Source organism: Thunnus maccoyii, chromosome 3 (assembly GCF_910596095.1).
Source record: "Thunnus maccoyii chromosome 3, fThuMac1.1, whole genome shotgun sequence".
Taxonomy (NCBI): domain Eukaryota; kingdom Metazoa; phylum Chordata; class Actinopteri; order Scombriformes; family Scombridae; genus Thunnus; species Thunnus maccoyii.
In genome coordinates this window covers 23,077,856-23,099,261 of record NC_056535.1, presented here as the reverse complement: position 1 = coordinate 23,099,261, position 21,406 = coordinate 23,077,856, and the positions used below count along the sequence as shown (strand labels likewise).

The 21,406-nt window shown below is 39.7% G+C and overlaps 2 protein-coding genes and 1 long non-coding RNA gene across 6 annotated transcripts in view; 2 read left to right on the top strand and 1 right to left on the bottom strand.

Annotated features, from left to right (window-relative positions):
* Window positions 1-5,067, top strand: part of ppp1r16b (protein phosphatase 1, regulatory subunit 16B) — an 89,830-nt gene extending 84,763 nt beyond the window's left edge. For both annotated transcript variants that reach the window (XM_042405543.1, XM_042405544.1), the window contains exons 7-11: window positions 593-718; window positions 808-883; window positions 1,289-1,418; window positions 1,639-1,786; window positions 2,424-5,067. In XM_042405543.1, the coding sequence (XP_042261477.1) occupies window positions 593-718; window positions 808-883; window positions 1,289-1,418; window positions 1,639-1,786; window positions 2,424-2,897 (954 nt within the window). In that variant the 3' untranslated portion in view covers window positions 2,898-5,067. The remainder of the gene's footprint in view (window positions 1-592; window positions 719-807; window positions 884-1,288; window positions 1,419-1,638; window positions 1,787-2,423) is intronic.
* The window catches only part of LOC121893328, a 60,649-nt gene continuing 40,425 nt past the window's right edge, over window positions 1,183-21,406 (bottom strand). Inside the window, exons 3-4 of one of the 2 annotated variants that reach the window (XR_006095247.1) lie at window positions 1,618-1,678; window positions 1,183-1,329 (exon numbers count right to left, since the gene is read on the bottom strand). This is a non-coding gene — a long non-coding RNA (uncharacterized LOC121893328). The remainder of the gene's footprint in view (window positions 1,330-1,617; window positions 1,679-21,406) is intronic. The other variant, XR_006095241.1, reaches the window with a different exon arrangement.
* Window positions 10,844-20,942, top strand: fam210b (family with sequence similarity 210 member B). Of its 2 annotated transcripts, XM_042405546.1 has the most exons (4): window positions 10,844-11,309; window positions 11,388-11,512; window positions 18,006-18,208; window positions 19,837-20,942. In XM_042405546.1, exons 1-4 carry the CDS (start codon window positions 11,018-11,020, stop codon window positions 20,051-20,053), a joined length of 837 nt encoding a protein of 278 aa, XP_042261480.1. In that variant the 5' UTR covers window positions 10,844-11,017; the 3' UTR covers window positions 20,054-20,942. The 2 variants fall into 2 exon arrangements, with proteins under 2 accessions (XP_042261480.1, XP_042261479.1); XM_042405545.1 differs by having other exon boundaries at window positions 10,845-11,512.

Below are 21,406 nucleotides of genomic sequence, written 5' to 3'. Positions count from 1 at the left end.
CCTGACATACTTGGTACCTTTTGGAAACTTTGGAATCTTTACTAGAATTTAAAGACAACATCTGTGTGTTTTGAAGAGTGTTTGGCTGTACAACATGAGGTTGCACTGACCTACTGCTGTGTCAGAAAAGTTAAGGGATTAAGACTAGAGTTAATATCCTGATATTATAGATATGAGGAAAATAAAGTGCAGTAATTTAGTTTTCTGAGCTCTTGATATAATTATTTTCTGATAGAAGTGAATCTCTGAAATGCAGAGTAGGCAGTCTTAAGCCAGCAGGGTCAGTTTTTAGCTTGAAGTGCAGTTCAGTTTAGAGCAGTGAATTTAATTTTACAATAACATCATGATCGAAGGTAGCCAGCGACATTACCTACATCTCCAAACTCAGAAGCAAGTGAATATCAGATCCTGTAGAGTGATGTCTTATAGGGTCAGCGCTTGCACAGTACATTAGTGGGACATCATTGTTTGGCATTTAATTTCAGGGCTTTTTTTTTGTGAAATCCCACTCTGGATTAAGGCAAAGAGCATTTTAACAGCAAATCCTGTGCACTGCAAAAATCTAATCATTGTTCCTCCTGTGCCCTTGCAGCTCCACATCACAGCAGCAAATGGCTACGTGCAGGCTGCAGAGCTGCTGCTGGAGGGGGGAGCTCGCATGGACTTGAGAGATTCAGATGGATGGCAGCCTCTTCACGCTGCAGCCTGCTGGGGTCAGGTAAGGTAAACACAACAGATATATATATATATAAAGCATATAAAGATTTCTGACGGCATTAACGTAATTTGCTGCCGCTGTTGTTTCAGATGCATATGGCAGAGCTGCTGGTTTCTCATGGAGCCAGTCTTAATGCCAAGACTTTCCTCGAGGAGACTCCCATTGGTATATTTACACCTCAACACTCTTATAAATATAAAGCCTCCAATGGGGGGGTTAAGAAAACAAATGTCTCATCTCAGCAGGGTCTCATTTCCAGCTTATTCACTTGTTTTACATTGCAGGTTTTCCCACTTAAAACTGATTTAGTCAAAACCTTTTCTTCTAGCTATTTTTATCACCAGTTGCATCAGCTTTTACATTTTGTTTGGCAAATTGTGAAATGTCAACAAGTTACAACAGCTTAACAGTCAGTATGAGAGATTAGTAGCATCACTAAGAATAGTAATCTAGACACATTAATTTTATAATCCTGGCTTTTTTCTTTTATTTGAAAGAATATCAAAGCACGTTTCATTCGAAGGGCATATACTGACATAAACTGTCCTTCATCCTGTCCTTCCTTTTAAGACCTGTGTGAGGATGAGGAGTTCAGAGCCATCCTGCTGGACCTGAAACACAAACATGACATTATCATGAAGTCACAGCTCAAACACAAGACCTCACTGTGCAGGCGAACGTCCAGTGCAGGCAGTCGTGGGTAAGTGCTGACATCTGCTGGTGTTACTGCTGCTACCACAGATGGTATTTGTTGTTGTTTATTTCTATATTCTGAAGAGACATGAGAGTTGACCACTTCAGCCTCTCTTAATCTTCTGACATGTAACATTAAAAGAGCTGCTGTAGAGTTGTTGTGATTAAGCATTGAAAATACTTTATTTATATTTGCTTTATCTCACCGGGAACTCCTGTGTCCACAGAAAAGTGGTGCGGCGAGCCAGCCTCTCAGACAGACACAACCTGTGTCGTAAAGAGTATGAGACGGAGGCCATCGTGTGGAGGGGAGGGAGGGAGGAGGAGGTGGAGAAAGAGAAGGAGTCCGATCAGGAGAATAACCAGGTGGTTAATGTGAGTCTTCAGATTGTCGTGTTTTATTTATGTTTGTTGTTTAGAATTAAGTAGAGCTACATGACATTTTTACAGTGTTAAACAACTTTTTTTTTGCCTTTCAGCACAGCTATAAAGATGTTTAATAGCAGAAACATAATCCAATCTAAATGTCAGATTTCGGTGTAGGTTTCTCAAAATTCAATTGATTCAAGTGAGCAAAAGTCACCTGATGTTTAAACAGCCACATATGAAGAAACCCACAATGGAAAAAAGCTGCAATACAATCCTCAACAAACAGAGTCAATACAAAAGAATGCAACATAGACACATTTTAGTAGTAAAAAGTTCTACACTTGTTTTTTCTCCACTGGAAAATGCTGACTGCAACATGTTGAGGCACCTTATCTACAGATTATCAAAAGGCATTTAGGGAAATGTAGCAAATCACTAACTGAAATGGAGGTAATTTGAGGCGGGTTGTGAAAGTAAGTTAGGTTTAAGTAGCAAATAGATTGGCTTTACATCTCATTTTATTTGAGCTTAATAGTTTGGGCACCAGATCAAAGATATTTGATCCACCATGTACTGAGTCTGGCCTTCATGTATTTAATCATCTAAAAGAGGGATTAAAGTAATCCGTATTGATGTCTTGCAGGTCAGGCCAGTCGTTGCTGTGGAGCTGCCAGACAAGCCCAAGCTGCCCACCATCCTCAAAGATGGCAACAACAAACAGAACGGCCTCATCTCCACGTCGACGTCCACACCACCGCAACCGCCCTCCAACGGCAACACGTCATTGTCTGATAAGGGCGGCGTCATCACCACCCAGCCCACCCAGGACGAAGCCTGGCCGAGAGAGCGTGCTCAGACTCTGTCGGAGTTGAAGAAACAGAGGGCCGCTGCCAAATTGTTGAATCACCCCTTGTTCAACGGTCACCTAGGTAACGGGTCCACAGACTCCTTCACTGATGCCAAAAGCAACTCAGAAGACCCCCGAATGCCGCTGGTGTCCTCCAACGGCAACGCAGTTTACTATACACCAGCCAGTGGCGACCCGCCCCTCCTCAAACTGAAACAGCCAATAGAGGAAGAGCAGCCGAAGGCGCGGACCTGCTGCTGCGTGTCATAGCCCAGTAGTCATGTGACTGTTGATGGAACAGGAGTGTTTGTGCATAGAAGAAGGAAGCAAGGAACGTGCAGTTGGAGGGACTTTGAAACTTCTTCCACAGAAGATGGCCAACCTAAAGACGGTCTAGAAACTTTTCCTTGACTTCTGCTCAAATTGGAGACACTTTCCCCAAATGCAGGCATGTTTTCAGTGCAGCAAAGAAGAAGAAAGGAACTGAACTGTGCCACTTTGTTCCCCAAAAGATCACTCGGATTAAAATTCCTTTTCATATATGGGGTCTCTCTACAAGACATAACAAATGGTTAGAAACAAGAAGCAGTTTCTCCGGCTCTGTGCACCTTTTAAGAATCAAAGTGTGGACAGTTTTTTTTCTAAACTTTTCACCTGGAAAAATCAGAATTCAAAATTTTGAATCTGGAAAGTAGATAAGATCTCAAGGTACTGCATGTTCTGCCCTCATAGACGGATATGGAAAAGAGCATTTTATTTTATCCTACAAATGGATGGTTCTCATGTAATCAAACATTTTCTTCAGGACAAAATCGCACTGTCAAAACACATTGTTTTGCTTTTTCGCCATGTCATTTTTTAAATGTGCAGGAAGGCCATCATAGAGCGGTCAAGATGTTTTGTATTACATCGTGTTGTACTGCAACATATCAGAAACAGCAAAACGTAGCAAAAAAGAGGTCTCTGAAATCTCTTCTGAAGTATGCTTCATTCATTCATTGAAATGCTGCCTGCATACGTAAAGGGAAGGAATGCCATAAAACAGTGTTAAAATATTCAGGAAGTGTACTTCTACAATGAAAGATAACAGGAGGGGGTATAGTGCTGCACTAGTGTTTGAAACTATCTTCTGTCAACTATACTCCACCTCACCGTCCTTTCATGTCAAACCTAAACTGACAGGTCACGCTCTGTTTTATGCATAATCCACTTTGTGCTCGCTCGTATAGATAATTTAAGCAAATGTTGAAAATAACTGTACATTTCTTTATTTATGAAATTAATGTAATATGTAAAAAAAAAACAAAAAAACCCCCAAAAAACATGGTTCCTAAAGTTGAGTGTATTTATTTTTTGGATGGTGTGTGGAGAGTGTGAATGCAATATAAGATGAGCTGGTGAATCCTCCAGCAAAGCACCTTCTGATGTGGAAATTCAAATGTTCAGCTGATAAAGTGAAGCGAAGGGTTACTGTCTGCTTTATGTACACATTATTAAAAACTCAAACAAGCCATCCTATTGGGATGGATTACAGAATTGATTGTGTCACTACAAATAACAATGTTATTTGTTAATGTTTGGGTTTTTCCTCTGGTGGCCATTGTGTGGCTTTATCTTCTCCCCATCACTTTACTTGTCTCATTAACAGAAATTGTAAATGTTATGTAATGAATTACTGTAAGTATAGTATTAGTTTTCTGAAGATACATGTGGACTTGATGCTTGCCTCTTGTTTCTTTTAAAACATTAATCCACACATGGATTTGATATGTAACAAGCCCACATGATTATGTCAGGTGTCCTTTAATGCATTGTGGGTTCAAAATATAAACTTGCCAGCCCTAAAACAAGTACTAGAAGTTGGTGTGTTTTTTTTTTAACCCAATAAAAGGAACAGTTAGACATTTTTAGAAATGTAGTTATTTGTTGTTTTTCTGAGTGTTGGACAAGAAGATCAATACCACTCATGTCTGCACTGTAAATATAAGTAACACAGGAGCCAGTTAGCTTAGCTTAGCATTTGAGCTACGCCTACTGGCTTGCAAATTGTTGTTTTGTTACACTTTGTTACAGAGTGAGAGTGGTATCGATTGTCTCATCTAACTCTTGGCAAGAAAGCGAATATTTCCCAAAATATTCCTTTAATCTAATTACAGTTCCTCTAATCTCCTCATGAGTGCCAAAGAGTCTTCCATAATTAAAAAAACCTATGGAGAAAAAAACAAAATCTATGCTCCTGATGGCCAACCCCTTTTAACGTGATTACCCTCAATGCCACTACCACTTTATTCCCCACAGCATCAACTGTACAGTGTCAAATATATGTACAGATGAGTTTTGTAAATATGTTTGTATTAGTAGCCCTTTATCTGTTCCCATGAACTGCATTTACAAGTCTGTGTTGTTACTTGTGACATAATGCTCATAAAGGAACATTTAGGAAAATACAATTACCCACATTGGTGAACAGTGTTTGCAGACCTTTGGTCATCAAAGGAAGGGGGTGGGGGGGCAGACTGTGAGTCTATGTAGACCCCCCTCCTCAGTAGTCCAGCTCTATAATCTGTCTGGAAAGTCCAGTGCATCTGGGTGTCATTGTCACACTTAATGTTTTCTCCCTGCTGTTTAGTGACCAGTGTCTGCAGTTGTTTTTTTGTTTTTTTTCTCTCTCTTTGCAAAGGTCAGTTTTTAATGTTGTGCTCTGATAGGAAGCAGTTTGTTTTTTAACCCCATTTGAGGAAGTACAAATTAAGTCAGTCAAAGAAATTTCTATTTCCCCTATTTTTTGGTTCCTTCTTTTTTTTCCCCTTCATGAATGTCGCAGGCAGTGACATCATCTTATAGTGAGTTAAAATTAGCTGAAGTCACTCCTGGTTACCCCTGCTCTGGTTGCTGCCGTCAGTTCAATTCAAATTTTCAGTTCTGCTTCCTTATTAATGAAATGTAATCAAACTACAATTGTAATTTTGAACTTGTCAGTATTAGCCAGAAAGGGACTGTCACCTGTTGAAAAGTAACCTGTCCTCTCATGGTTTACAGATCAAGGCTCATGTTTGACAGCCAGCCTTGTTGTCTAGAAGGATAAGATTATAAAGAAGAAAAACTACTGATTTTGTAATTACTGGAATATATTGATGGTTGCATTAACATTGTTTTGAATAAATTGTATATTTTGAGAATTTTACATGGTCTCCTCTCAATTAGTAATGCTCCTTTTGTGTTTGCAGTGAAAAAAAGATTTCTGGATTTCTCATATTTTTAATTAAAACATGTCCTGTAGGCCTACGAAGGTTAAATTTATCTAATTATTTGAACTAAATAAAGTATGCAAAGTGTATTTTGGTCAAAACAGTCGATGCATCACTTGCATGTTGAAAAAAAACTACTCTTAATGTCTTTTGTTTTGCATATTTCAAGCTTACTATATTTTGGTACATGTGCACCATTATTTTTTTCTAAATGTATCCAGACACTTTGCTGCTGAAGTCTGATAAATATACTGTATTTAGTTCACATTTGCATGCTGTATGAAGGTTACGAGCCATTTATTTCACCCCGAGATGTCTGCTCTCTCTGTCCTTTCTGTATAGCTCTCTGTTCTGACACAGGCAGAAGCTGGACTGTCCTTCGCCGCACAGCTGTCAGGGTCTTGGCCCAGCTTCAACAGCTTCCTTCAATGATTTTCTGTTGTTTTCTCCCTCTTTCTCAACTTCCTCTCATTCACTGGCTCTGGGGTCAGCGGGGTCAGTATTTCTACTAGCTGCACCCAGCAGCTATTGCTCAGGCACATAGCAGTTGGGTTAGAAAGAAGATAGTGAAGGAAATGTGATAGAATATGTCTGGTAATAGTATATTTAAAGTTTCTAAAAGTTTGTTTTAAGCCAGTTTGGGATTTTTCAACATGCCACATCTGTATTCCTGTCACGTAGCATACTATATTTTCTCTAGTGCTTGTTCAATCAGTCTCTGTTTTGTTGCTGTTGGTTTTAAGGGAGTGACCTACTGGCATAGATAAAGTAATCTTGTTCATGGAGAAAGTTATCAGTATTTACATAACATCAGCATCTACTGGATAATATGTGAGTTCAGGGACTTGTAAGACAAACTAGCAGTGCAAACACACACTAATTTGTCAAACATGTATGTCAGGTTACAGTGCTCGATGTGTCTTGAGCAAATATTAGAAGAAATCAGCCTTTCATCCTGAGCTCCCTCTGGGCACAGTCAGTATGTCCAAAACATATATACAGAGAGGAGGACAATGGCTTTACTATTGTGCCTGAGCAATTCTGAGTCCAGGCCAGCTGGCTCCGATCCCAGTCCTTCAGTCCTCTTCAGTGGAGGGCGAAGTGGATCGGTGCCAGAAAGAGAATACAGACACTGACCTCTCTGCTGGATACATACATGGAGGGAGGCTGAAGGAAGGTGCTGAGGAATCGTCGTTAGTGCGGAGGATAAATTAGGAAAATGAGTCAATGCCAGGAGTTGCTTAGACACTGACCACCTTATGAACGGCTTGGTGGAAAAAAAAAAAAAAAAAGGACAAGTCATTGATAGAGGATAAAAGGCATGCAAATGAAGGGCAAAGAGCAGGCCTGAAGGATTCACTGAGGAGGAAAGTGGGCCTTCGCTTGGGAAGAGGCCACAGCTATTGCCCATCCTGCCAGTTTGTTAGAAGATGGATAGAAGAGCTGCACAGAAAAAGAAGGAATGGATGGCTCAGTGGGTCAGAACGTCTTTCCCTTTCCCAGGATCTGCTGGGTTTAACAGGGCTTCAGTGTCTTATTAGGCCTGAATTTAAGATGTCTGAGTAGAGCGAGTCAATGTCTGTCCGTCTGACCGGTGATAAAAAGCGTATCGACTGACGGATTTACACTCAGATCGAAGCTAGTCACTCACTCTCAGATGTGAGACAGTATTTCAGTTCAACACTTGACACTAGGGCTGGGTGATACTGTTAATCATTGACGCGATATTAAGAATATTTTCTTTACATTGATATACTGTATAGACATTTGAAGATGTCACTTTGGACTTTGGAGACTTGTGATGGACATTTTTCACCATTTTCTGATATTTTATAGTCCAAATGATTTCTCGATGAATCGAGGAAATAATAGTCGAGTTAATGAACAATGAAAATAACAGTAACTGGCAGCCTTTCTTTATACTACAGTTTAGGTAATAGAGCTGCATTAATTAATTATTCAATCGAAAGAAAATGAATCTTATTATTATTAAACTATTTTATAATCTATTAATTGTTTGGCATTTTTGACTCACTCAGTGATGTGCCGCCAAAACTGTTGGGAAATGATTTATTGGTAATATGACGAAACAGAGATTCAAAAATAATTTTGAATTACAGGAATATTAGTCATAAAATGTGACTTTTTTTCATCAGTCTGATGTATTTATTACTAAGTGATTATGAAAATAATCAGGAAAAAGGCTGACCACGTCAAACCATTCAGAGCGTTTAAGTGGAAGTTAAATCAACTGAGCGCACAGGGCTGATTTGTCACTTTATGAAGCAAGGAACACACTGTGCTGATATAGTATTGTTTTAAGAGGGACATGATCTATGGAGAGTGGACAAAATAATCAAAAACACTTTTACAGTCACAACTAAAATGTGCCTGTATAATTAACTATAGCTCTGAATAGATTGTATAATTCAAGCATGTTTTGTATTTGAAATGAAGCAACACGTGTTACTCTGAGTTTAAAACAGCAGAATCATCCTGAGGCTGAATAAACTGCTCATACCCCCCAAACAAGAAACCACCTAATTACAGTAGCATGCAGTTAAATATAGTTCAAAATGAGAGTGTAGGTTACAAACAGTAGCATAACCGTTGCTTCAACAGCATTTCAGTGACTACATTTTAATATGAAGCAGGTACACATTGAAATATAGTCACTGAAATACTGTTGAAACAATGATAATCTAGAAAATGTGCATTTTTTGACCAAATTTAGCCCAGTTTAACCTGGATGTCTGAGCATCTTCTGACTTGAAAATCACTCAATCAATACTGCACAGAGGCCTGTCTGAAACTTAACACCCATGTGACCTTCATTAGTGTATAAGGATATGAATTCTGAGCTACAGGCACAGTTACCTTTGCCATTTCATTCTCTATACGGGACCTCATGTACTGTCTTCAGCTGTTATCCTTTCACACGGATAAAGAACAGGGGTGTACTTCTTTACAGCACATCTAACACTAAGATATGGAAATGTCACTTTTTATCACAGTTGGTACTTTCCCCTATGGACTCAGTAATGTTTAGTTCTCACAAATAAAAAGCTATTTCACCCAACAACGGATAGCACTTAATTTAGTTACATTTTCTATTTTGAATTAGCCCACATGCCGATCTTGTGGCTTTGCTGAGCAGAGGTCAGAACCTCTGTTATTGCAATGACTGTAGACTGTTTTTCATGGCTTCCTGCCAACATCCACCCTCTTCTTTATCTCAACTCCCACTCACTTTCATTCCTTTCAATCTCTCTCATAGCTTTTTACCCAGTATATGTATGCATGTTTCTTCCTGCAAGGTGTTTGTAAGAAAAAAAAAAAAGGTGTAAATGTCACAGGAAAGATTTACACTTTTACATTCAAAGATCATGTTTATCATGTGACACACACGCGGATCGGCACTCTTTGATATATCACACTGAACTATTTTAGGAACTATGCTACAGTTTCCTCACATTAAGCTAAATGTTAGATTTCTAATCTCGTGCTTTCTTACCACTTCCTTTTAAAGCTATGGTCTTGTTAAAAAATTCTATCTGGTTTTGCATAGGCATGCAAATTTACATGAGAAACATGAAAGAAGAGACAAGCAAGGTAGAAAATGCTGTTGGTTTAATCCAAAGAACAGATGGAAACTGCTTAAACTTAACTCAGCTACAATCCAGCATGTTAACGGTTACAGTTGACAGTTTGATATCGTCTCTATTTTTTCTTTCTTTGGGTTGAAACAGCCTTATCTCCCCTTAACATAACATCCCAAAATAGATAAGAGTCAACTTTTAAAAATTCGCATATTCTGTATTTGAATTTCCAAAGAAAATGTGATTGGATATAAAATTTATGTTACAATGGTACAGAATTGTATTGATATTGTCTAACTCCATTCTATATTGTTGAATTTAATATTTTAATTACCTTGTTAATATCTTTGTCATACTTTCAGCGGTGTCCTCATGCTCATACATGTATTATAGAGTGTTTTTTTCCCCGGTCTGTTCATGACATGATTCAGTCTAGTTGAATTACTTTTATTATTTTGCGCCTTATGTTGCGCCTTATAACATTGACTTACTTCCTTGTCAGCATGTCATAACTGCAGAAATCAACATGCACTCTAACCCACCTGGTTAAATAAAGTTAATCAATAAATTCAGAGAGAGTCCATAATGAGTCAGCTGATGTCTAGAGTGATATTCAAGAGCTGCTCTTGTTCTCAGTTGTGCTGAATTGGAGGATGTTCTTAGAGAAAACATGCAGGAAAATAACAGACAGACCGAATTTGTGCTCGACTTTACACATTTTAACAAGTGAGTCAGCAGCACTGGACCTTTAGAATAATATGAATGTACAGTGTGGATTTTAATCACACGACTTAGTAACAAACACCCCAGAGACAGACGTTTCTTGATATAGCTCAGTGGTTTTCAAACTCACATCAAGAACCCCTAAACTGGCACAAATTAGACCACAGACCCCCATTTGATAAGATTTTGTCTCAGGGTCCCCCATCTGATAAGATTTTTGCTTTTAGATATTTTATTACCGAAAGTGCATGAAACCTGTGGCCAAAACAGTAATACATTCTGTCATTGTGTTACTTATGGATAGAATTACAGTGAACATAAATTATTCCCCTTTTTGCTGGGGACCCCCTTGAACCCCCTCAAAGACCCCACTTTGAGAACCACTGGTCTACGCTGTAAGTGGGCAGACAACAGTGAAGAGTGTGAAAACTATGAAACTTCTAGTCTATGAAATAATAGTGAAATTAAAATATTCACCATTTTTTTCTGGGGACTCCCTGGAAGTCCCTCAAGGACCCCTGGGGATCCCCAAAACCGATTTTGAGAGCCACTGATACACCTAACTCAATTATGACAGTTTACACGGTTACACCTTTAAATACCCCCTCCCTCCACTCCACGCGCTACTATCTGCGATTGCGCGCGCGTCAGCTCTCATTGGCTGTCTGAGATAATCGGTCAACAAGAGCAGGAGGGACACAGAAGGCGCAGGACAGCATGTTTACAGCCACTTACAGTCATAATTAGCTCTAAACGATTGACTCGCCTTGTTTGATTTTGTGTCGGATCCACGAAGCTCGTTTCGGGGTCGTCGACGACAATGTTTCTGCGTGGTGCGGCTCGGCGGTCTGCAGCGGCTCTGGATCAAGCTTTTAAGTTACCGGGCGCATTTCTACTGCAAGTCAAAGCAAACAGACTGACAGACGTCACTTTGACATTACGCAAGGGCCACACTTTACAGAGATACCGGTTTCTCCATGTGAATTCAACGCTTGCGCACCTGGGGAAGCAACAACCGGGCCCGGTGCAGACCTGGGACCCGTCCTCTGGTTTCATAATCACGGACTGGAGGAACTTGGACCGAGCGGCGAATCTCTCCAGAAGTCTGCAAAGTGAAGGCGCTCATGCAGATATCATCAGGCTGCCGCTCATTCATGCAAACAGGCGCCACAGTAACGTTTCGTTCACAGGTAACTGGAGGGTTTTTAGTCCACGCTGCTCCACCGGGACCATGACACAGAGCAGAGCTTCATCCACGGACGCGAAGAAGCGCGACGCCGCAGAGGAACAGACGGCTGACAGCAACAACAAAAGGGTAAATTAAGCTATTCAACTCAAGTGTTTGTCTAACCTCAGCGAGCAGTTAATGCGAGTGTCCACACAGCGGGCCGTGTTCAACTGGTGGTGAACACACAGTCTGGGTCTCTGTCCCGGTGGCGCCAGGAGATAACTGAAAACCATGAAATATGCAAGAAGCTTCCAGCCTGCTTGCCTGCCTGCCTGCCTGCCTGGCCATCTACAGCAGCTGCCATCATGTAGGCAGGCAGGCAGGCAGGCTTGTTATATAACTCGGCGTGACGCGCACAGCTATGCGGGCTGCCTGCATTGTCAGTAGAACATGCATTATTGAGCTGCTTCTCACAAGTTGAACATGAATCAGCAGAGGTGTCATTTACTGAGCCGAGAAAGCACATGTTGACTCTGACACTCTCATTGCTACACTGACAACAGGCTCACAGGCACCTGACTCTGATCACTCACACACACACACACACACACACACACACACACACACACATAGAGTCATACTGAGAATGAGTCATTTCATCCAAATCCACCTGATTTAAATAGTATGTAAATTCAGTTTAACGCTTTCTCCTGTGGTCTTCTCAATGACGTGTTCACACCAGCGGTGTAAAAGAGCAGTATATCAAATTGTTGGTGAATTATGAAAAAGATCTCCAGACATGTTTTGAGATTTATAAAAATACTCTGCTTGGCTGATATGGGATTTCCACAGTATAGTTTAGTGAACTTGGTTCCTCATTTATAACTCCAGATACTATGAGTATTTTTCATTTCAAAAGTTTAACTGCTGGCTGGAAAACAAGATGTCTCAGACTTCACTGAAAAGTCTATTTTCAGCGGATGTGCCCTGGAGGCTTCAAGTTTCCACATCACACGTGTTTAAGTTGCATACTGGATCACGATTGGCTCCAAATTAGATGCGATTTCACGAATCATGCTCGTAGATACACGCCTTTTAAACTCAGGTTTTTTGATGAGCACAGACAAACTTTCCTCCATCTGCAGATTAATTTGAAAACAGCTTTTTCAGTGTCAAACTCTTCATCATTTTGCACAGTGAAGATCAAACATCAAAGTCAGGTGACAATAAGAAAAGCACATATTTGATTGGAGGGGGCCTTTAAATGAGTTGGTGTTAGAATGCACTTTAAACACTACTGCATTGGTGTATTTCTGTAATTTCCTTAGGTTTGTGTAAGATATGAAGCTTATGAAGTATTTTCTTAGACAAATAAAAACCTGACCTAGATTAATGTTTGGTCAAAAACCCTAAACCAAATATAAAAAAGAAGGTATTTGCTTGCATAAAGTGAACATTGTATTTTGAGGTAGACTGGAAAATCAGCTTATTGCAGATGTATCAGGGGTTTGTATATGTTTGCCGATATGTGCCGATATGGCTGCAAATACCATTCCTCTCAAGATTGATTTATCTACCGATTCTTTTCTCGATAAACAATTTTTTGTATGTTTTGTAAAATGTCACAAAATTATGAAAAATGTCCATCCCAAGTTCCCAGAGCCCATGATTAGCCTTCAAAATATTTTGTTTTTACCAACCATAGCCCGAAACTCAAAGATAATCAGTTCATTATCACAGAGGGCTGTGAAAACCAGAAATATTCACATTTGGGAAGCATGAGCCAGTTCTCTTTAAAATGTCCTGCTCAGCACATATTAGTCACAATTCCTTAGCAAAAACACACTTGAGGGATCATCATCATTATCTAAAGTGTTTATGCACATTGTTATGTGTTATTGTTTTTTGTAAATCTCAAGTATAAACCACTCTGACAGGACAGGGTCCACCACATAACCACTTCCACTCTGTGTGTGTGCCTGTGAGTGTGTCTTTGTCTGTGTATGCGTGCTACTGTGACTTTGCATGTCTGCATGTGTTTTCATGCCACTGAAAAGCTGTTATCAGACACAGCAGTCCCACTGTTCCCCTTCTATACACCCCCCATAGCACAACTCACATGACCCTCCTATGCTGCTGGCTGCCTTTGGTTTTAGCTTGGCCTGACTCGACTCTGAAAAGCAAAGGCCAGTTCCCTCGCCCACTACGGCCTTTCTATTGTCCATTGTTGACAAGCCAGTGAATACGTCACCAAGCTGTGGCTTCAACCAGGAGGCTCGGGCCAAAATTTTAGCAAGACAAATTGCAGATACGAGAACAGATCAGCTTGTTCTTCTCTTGTTTTTTTCTTCTTCTCCTCCTTCTTCATTGTTTCTGCCTTCTTGATTAATTGCCTGACTCAGGCCCACAAAGGAAGACAGTCTGAAGTGAGCAGAAAAGGTGTAAAAGGGTATGAATGAAAGTTACTGTATGTAAGACATGTTGCCTGCTGTCCATTCACTGCCTTGTGCAACATCTGCCTTATAACAGTCTTTTTTCCCCCCAGAAACAGACAGATTAGTTGAATGCATCCGTCATATCTATTCATATCTATTATGTATTGGATTTTCTGGTCTGCTCATTTCAGTGATATTAACAGGGATGGTATGCTCATACACACATTTCCCATCAGCTGACATTTTGTCCTCACTGTTCAAGCTGACCTTGACTTGATAGGCTACTGTAATAATACATTTCCCATTAAAAGGTGCTATATGTACTAATAGCCCCAGCCTGTCCTGTCTTGTAATTCCACTTTGTGCCTCAAAAGGCGATAGTGAGTCACTGTAGTGTCCAGTCTGTCCTCAGTCTAACGTGAGAGGAAAAAGCACTGCCCTGAGCAACTGGCAGGAATGGTGGAGATTTAGAGCCTGGCTAAAAGCTTTTATTATCATCATTATTATTATGTCACTTTATAAAGTTTAAATACTTTTTGAGGTGAGAAAGTAACATTTAGATTCCCAATATGTGGTCAGTTTATCTGATTAATGCTCCTGAGATGATTGTCCAGTCCACGTCCGTCGTCATATCGGGGAGAACATGGTTCCATGAACTGATCTGTGCAGCTCTTTGGTAATTTACTGCTGGCTCTAATGTCTCTGTATCATTTTGATATCTTGACGACGCCATAGTACAGATTCACTGTGAACAGTTGGCTTCTTCATTCTCTCATGTTAGTGAGGACAGACTGGACGCTACAGTGACTCACTATCACCTCGAAGTACAAAGTGGTATTACAAGACAGGACGGGCCAAGGCTATTGTTACATATAGCACCTTTAAAGAGGTCAAAGAAGGCCATATTTGTTTTTGCTGAGTAAGTTGTCTCAGTTCTGTAGATACTATGTTAATATTTTGTCTAAAATTAGAGTCACTGGCCTGAGCTACTTCCTGTTTTCTCAGAGGATTGTGTTTCATCTTGGCAAAAGAGATATTTAAATAACTTGACTTAAATAGAACCACTGGACACAATGCCCCCTGTCAGCTTTTTACTGTCCCATTTCACTTTAACAACTTTAATCAAAAAAAAAAAAGGTTGACAATGGGCAATAATGCTGAAATTGTAATTATTTTCGCCCAGTATACTTAATAATAATTGAAACCCTTAATTAACCCAAAAGGGCTCCGTAAAAGATATTTGGCTGTAATATCATTACTCCAGCAGGGTGATCAGGTTAAACGGGTGGTCTTCTTATTAGACAGACCGGTCTGTGATTGAGGTGTCATATGTGCACCCTGCAACAGTCAGAGTTTCTAACTACAGGGCTGGAAAAAAAGTGTTGAATCTGTCCGTTTCAGGTTCTGGGTTTGAAACCTCAGTTTTTTCTGAGCACCAACTGATTTGTGTCTTCAAAAACTTTGAAGTACAGAATTTCAGCTCCAAATGTTTGGTCTGCTTCCTGCTCTTGTTTTCTCAGCTTTCAGCCAGATGTTTCCTGATTGAAGTAATACTTATGATTCCACAATGAGTTACACAGGTTGGACAATTCTATGTGATTCAGTATTTATTTATTCTTAAACTCCCATTGTCTTGATCTAATATTCTTTAATATACTAATTATGACCCTAAATTCTCAAAAGGAGTGCACTACCAGATATTATTTGAAATGAGAGGTTTTGTATCCATATGCTGTCAGTATGGGTGGAGCTCATAGTTTTGGAAAGTGTAGACTGTGTGTAAAACTGGCAGTTTCACATTCGATTCACGTTTACCAAACACAATCTCACAACACTGACTAAATGAGTACTGAGAAACTAGTATTGTAATGCATCAAAATAATTTCCAAAGAATTTGATTTTGAGTGACCGTAGAAGGGCTGCAACTAACGATTATTTTTCATCATCAATTAATCTGCCGATTATTTCCCTGATTAAAACAATTAATCCTTTGGTTTGTAAAACATCAGAAAACAGTGAAAAATGACTGTCTATGATTACAGAGTCAAAAGTGACGTCTTCAGATGTCTGGCTCTGTCCGACCAACAGTCCAAAACCAGAAGATATTCAGTTTACCATCATGTGTGGTGCAGAAAGCATGACATCATCACATTTGAGGAGCTGAAACCAGCTTGGCATTTTTGTTTAAAAACTATGACTGAAACGGTTAATTGAATTTTCTGTCGACAAACTAATTGATTAAGTGACCAATCATTGCAGCTCTAGACTATAAAACACGACAAATCCTTGTTCTGTCAATTCAGTATCAAGCACATTCAGCACTCAGTTTAATTTTACCCAAGATTAAACTGTGTGCTCTTACAATTCAAAAGCTGTTGAAGGGTCAGTGTTTCTTCAGCCCTGTAGCCCTAATTGTGATCTTGACTCTTGATCTTTATTTAACAATATTTTGTAGACTATAATACCTGTACAGCTTCTGATGGTTAGTTATAAAACAGATCCCTTGAAGCTTTGAGGGAGAATTAAGTTAATTTGCATGCTGTACTGTAAACAGACTGTAGGTTTACTCTCTGCTTTCCTAGCTGCTCTGCGAGTCACATGTCCACCCCATCAATACTGTTGCAGCTCTGTCTTCTGCTGTGGTGGTCTTATTGTTGATGTTGTTGTTGTTGTTGTTATGTGTTGTAGTTCACTAATCTGTTTTGTTGCCAGCACACACTGGAGTGACCTGCCTGCTCCGTGCTACATGTCAGACAGCTGAATTGTGTCTGGGGCTTGTTCATCTAGGAGAGTGGTGTGTCTGGAGGTCACAGACACAGTAATGTGTGTTTGTGTGCTTATGAGAGGCTCTTTGTGCGTGTGTGTGTGTGTGTGTGTTTGCAAGACAGCGTGACTGTTGAGTGAGTGTGTGTATGTATGTGTGTGTGTGTGTGTGTGTGAGAAAGGGTGAGTGATAACATGTGTGTGCCAAAGAATTACCTAAACCACACAGCAGCAGTCTATATTTAATCAGCTGACTCGGCTGCACTATGAATAGAGGAAGCACATAAAGAGGTTTAGGCTTTGTTTGACCCACTTCGATGACCTCAAGTTTAAAATAAATTACTATGATGGTTATGACAACACATGCATTTCTCTGTCTGACCTGAAAATAAAAAAGTATGCTTGTTGTAGCTCAGTTTGAACAAAATGCCTTAAACATGCACATTTGCTGATTCAGGGAATCTGCAGAGCAATTTAGGTTTTTATTTTGACATATTTTGTAATGAGATTTTATTTTAGCACTCTGAGCGGTTCAGTGAGTCAGTAATACCCTGCAAAGGCAAACAGCAGTAACCCATTTGACATTTTTAAAAGGACAAAGTTCATGACAAGAATTTTTACTTACGTAAAGGTCTGTAAATGCTATTAATTACTGTAAGACATCCACCAACAAGTCTTTCATTAATAAACATTGTCAACTCACATCAAGTGGACATAAGAAAAGCAAAATAATTGGTTGGTTGTAGAGCTACAACAATTAGTCAATTAGTTGCCAACTATATTGATAATCGATTAATTGTTTTTGTCTTATTTGTTAATGCTAAAATTCTGATTCCAGCTTCTAAAAATGTGACTTTTTTCTGGTTTCTTTTGTCCTCTATGATAGTAAACTGAATATCTTTGGGTTGTGGACAAAACAAGGCATTTGAGGATGTCATCCTTGGACTTTGGGAAACAATGATCGACATTTTTCACCATTTTCTGACTTTTTAATAGACCAAACAACTAATTTAATAATCCAGGAAATAAGATAGATTAATAGATAAAGAAAATAATCATTAGTTGTAGCCCTGCCTTATGTGTTTAAATCCAAAATATGGTCAAGAACTGTGGCCTCAGTTAAATCAGTTGGAGCAGGAGTGAAGTCTCCATCTTGCAGCTTATCAGTTTTGTAGTTTGTCTCAGCCCCTGGAATACTAATGTGAAGTGTCATGATTTTGTATGCTGAGTGGAAACTATCCCCGCAATTTTAATCCATTTCCTCTTTGCCATTCATATCCTCTGTCTCCCCCCCCCCATCAATCTAAAGGTCTGTCTTCTTACAGACACGCTCTCTACCTCTGCTTCCTGTAGCACCAGGAATTGATTCTCGATTCATCCTCCCATTTCATTTCACCCTGCTCACTCCCTCCTTTTTTTTCCCTCCCTCTCTCTTTGTCCAGGACGAGCAGAATTTAAAGGAGGCCTCTACCACCGCTTCCTCATCAACTGTGAAGGCCTCAGGGGAGCCCGAGTCAGAGGGAGGAAAGCTCAACAAGACCCAACAGCTAAAAAAAGTCTTTAAGGAGTATGGGGCTGTGGGAGTTTCCTTTCACATCGGGATGTCCCTCATGTCCCTGGGAATGTTCTACCTCCTTGTATCTAGGTAACAAAATATTATTGTGTATTTCTACACAGCCTTTTTCAAAAATGTGATCAATAACCAATTGAAATCGGTCCATAAATCCAAGAAATATGCTGCTTCAGGAACTAAATCACCTCATACTGCATCTTTAAAGAAGAAAAACTCCCTGTAATGCCTCAATGCTGTTGATTTCTGGTTGAATTCTAGTGTTTTTCTGATTCCTATTAAGTGTTAAAACATAGATGATGTGCTGAGAATCAAAGATTAAGATGATATACTGATGCTTTAGAAGTTTTATGGAAAAATGATTTGTATAAGAGGAAGAGAGATGCATTTCTCTATTGAGCATAAAAATCCATATAGATCACCTACACCTCACCTTAATGCAACATATTCTAAAATCCTCCCTGAGTATTTTATAAGTATTTTGGGAAAGTAGATAAAGCAGGCTGAAGGGACACTACATAAAAGACCACAACACACCCAACATATTAGACAGTTAGAAAATAACTCTGAAATGCATCAAACATCACTTACTGACATTATCTAGCGGTGTGTAAGAGCGTCCGAGGGTAAAATTTCCCTTAAACTTGAGATGGTTCACAGGAAATTACTGACCCGTGGGCTGCTTTCACTACACAGAGGAACACAAAATGTCTCTTGCAAATTGGCAGCAAATGAGACATGTTTATACAAGAGAAAGCAAAGTACAGGCTCTTGAAAATTTCCACCTAGTCAGCCACACTAATATATAGATATATATATGTATGTGTGTGTGTATATACACACACACTTCTGCTAGCTGAATCAGACACAGATACTAAAATTGTATTGAGCTCATGAATAAAAACAAGTTCATCCTCTCATCAAGTGTTTTAGTGTTTGAACTTTACAACAAGACATACAGAATGTAAAATCTGTGACACTATATTCATCTATTTTTTTGCATTTTGTAACCTGTTTTGGTGGTGACAGACCAAAAACTAAAGCGGTACAGTTTTGGCAAGACTATCCAGTCCAGATCATTTTCAGGCCCTTGTCTGTCTGTCAGGCAATATGCCAGGAGTTTGAATACCAGAGAGTTGGCAGAGATTATCTGACAGCTTGGAGATTTCCTCATATAGCCGATAATGACCCTTGAACTGAAAGCTGACTCTGTAGCCAGCTACCATTGAGCATTATCACTGCGCGGCCACAGAGCCCAAGCATGTGACCCACTAATGCGGTGCTGTGTGCTGGGTAAACAGTTGTTGGGGTGCAGGTGGATGCTCATATTTAGCTGACTAAAGTTTGCTCAGTGCAACAGAGCTGTTAATTTGAGAGAGAGAGAGAGAGATGCTGTATTGATTGAAGCAGCTCTAAGCCTTGTGTTGACACATTCTTCTATTTATTTCCCTGATGAAAATGCCACAAGTGTATAAAACCGACAATAGTCTGTCTCATAAAGGCGGTGATACATGTAGGCTGTTAGACCCTTCATAACCTTTAATTTGGGATGCTTCTGATGGTAATGTCATCAGTTTGAAGTGGGCCAAACAGCTGTGAAATGAACTATTATGAAACATTTGTTATTGAACACAGCTCCCTCTGGTGGAGTTAAATGCAAATTGCATTTCTAACAGGTTTCTTTCTGTCATTTGTCTCTCCAGTGGGATCGATATGGCGGCCCTGCTGTGCAAAGTGGGCTTCAGCGAGGACATTGTTCAGTCTAAAATGGCAGCAGGGACCAGCACGTTCGTCTTGGCGTACGCCATCCATAAACTCTTCGCTCCGGTTCGCATCAGCATCACTCTTGTGTCTGTGCCTCTCATCGTTCGCTACTTCAGGAAGACTGGACTCTTTAAACCGCCGACACCTGCACCCTGATGACCCCTCTCTACTCCTCTGCTGCCTCATTAAGCAACAAACATCCTGACTGTTAATGATTGTAATTAAAATGCCTGTATATATCCTTTACTCATTTGCATTCAACTAGAAACCTCTCCTCTCAGTTGTGAATTCAGGTGAAACATCTCTGATCTTGCACCTACATGAGTTCCAGTTGTAACAATCAAATGTGTTGAATTGTTTTACTGTAGGATAAAAAAAAAAAGAAGTGTGACAGCTCTCTAAACACAAGTGTATTTGGGGTCATATCTTAATACATGTGCATTCCAAAAACCTGAATTAAAGGCTGGAAAAGCTCAAATATTTATTTACAATCAGAGGTATGATCAGGGATTTTAAGTTTGAGTCCTAAGCTATTTTAGTAAGCAGGTTTGTCTCAATGCTGTGAAGGTTTCCCATGGGGACGAGTGGAAAAAGCTGAGATCTCCACTGTTCCCTATAAGCTGACTAGGCTATATTCTGGTGTTGTGTGAATCAGCAGAATAATTCAGGTTGTCTCTGTCTCCTACCTCTCTCCTTTTCTCTCTCTTTACTTGACTTATTCTCTTTCACACTCTCTCTTTATTTTCTTCTGTTTTGCCTCTACCAATTTCTCTTCCCAGTGTCTCTCCTGGTATCTATTTTCTTCTACCCTCTTCTTGCTCTTCCTCTCCTCCCCTTTTTTCTCCTTTCTTTCCTCCTTCCTCTCCTATAATTTTCCAAATGTCACTGCCCAAGCTGTAATTGCTTGTACATTAATCTTTGAGTGAAGCTGATTGTAGTTTATTGCAAAGCTTTGGATGAAGAATATTGGTCAGAGTTTGTTTTGTGTTTTTTTCCTGATTGAATGGAACTGTATTTAACTATTAAAAAGGGGCATTCTCTTTTATATTTGGTGTGTTTTTGTTACAAAATACCTCTATCATACAATAAGTCAGATTACTTTTGATCACATTTGCTGTTGTAATTGTTTTTTTTTTTTATAACAATGGATCAAATGACTGTGTGAAAGGGGTTGCTCATAGTGACAAAGCGGCTGAGAATTATCACCCGACTCTGCACTTCCCCTCAGCTCTACAGAGCATTTTAGTAGCTTTCAGCTCATTGTTTTGGTTTTATGGAGCGCAACTGTTTTAATTCAGTCTCACTGCTCTCATCAGTGTTGTTTCCACTCACAGCAAGCAGCTGTTTTCAACATCAAAAGCTCTGATAAACTCACTGTACACTACCTGCTCAGCTCTAGCCAGCAGACAATGTCAGCAACTAGCAGGTGAACAAAGTGGAGCATTTAGTAGCTAAACAGCCAGATATTTCCCTTGGACGTTGGGAGACCAAAAGAGAGCTACAAGAAGA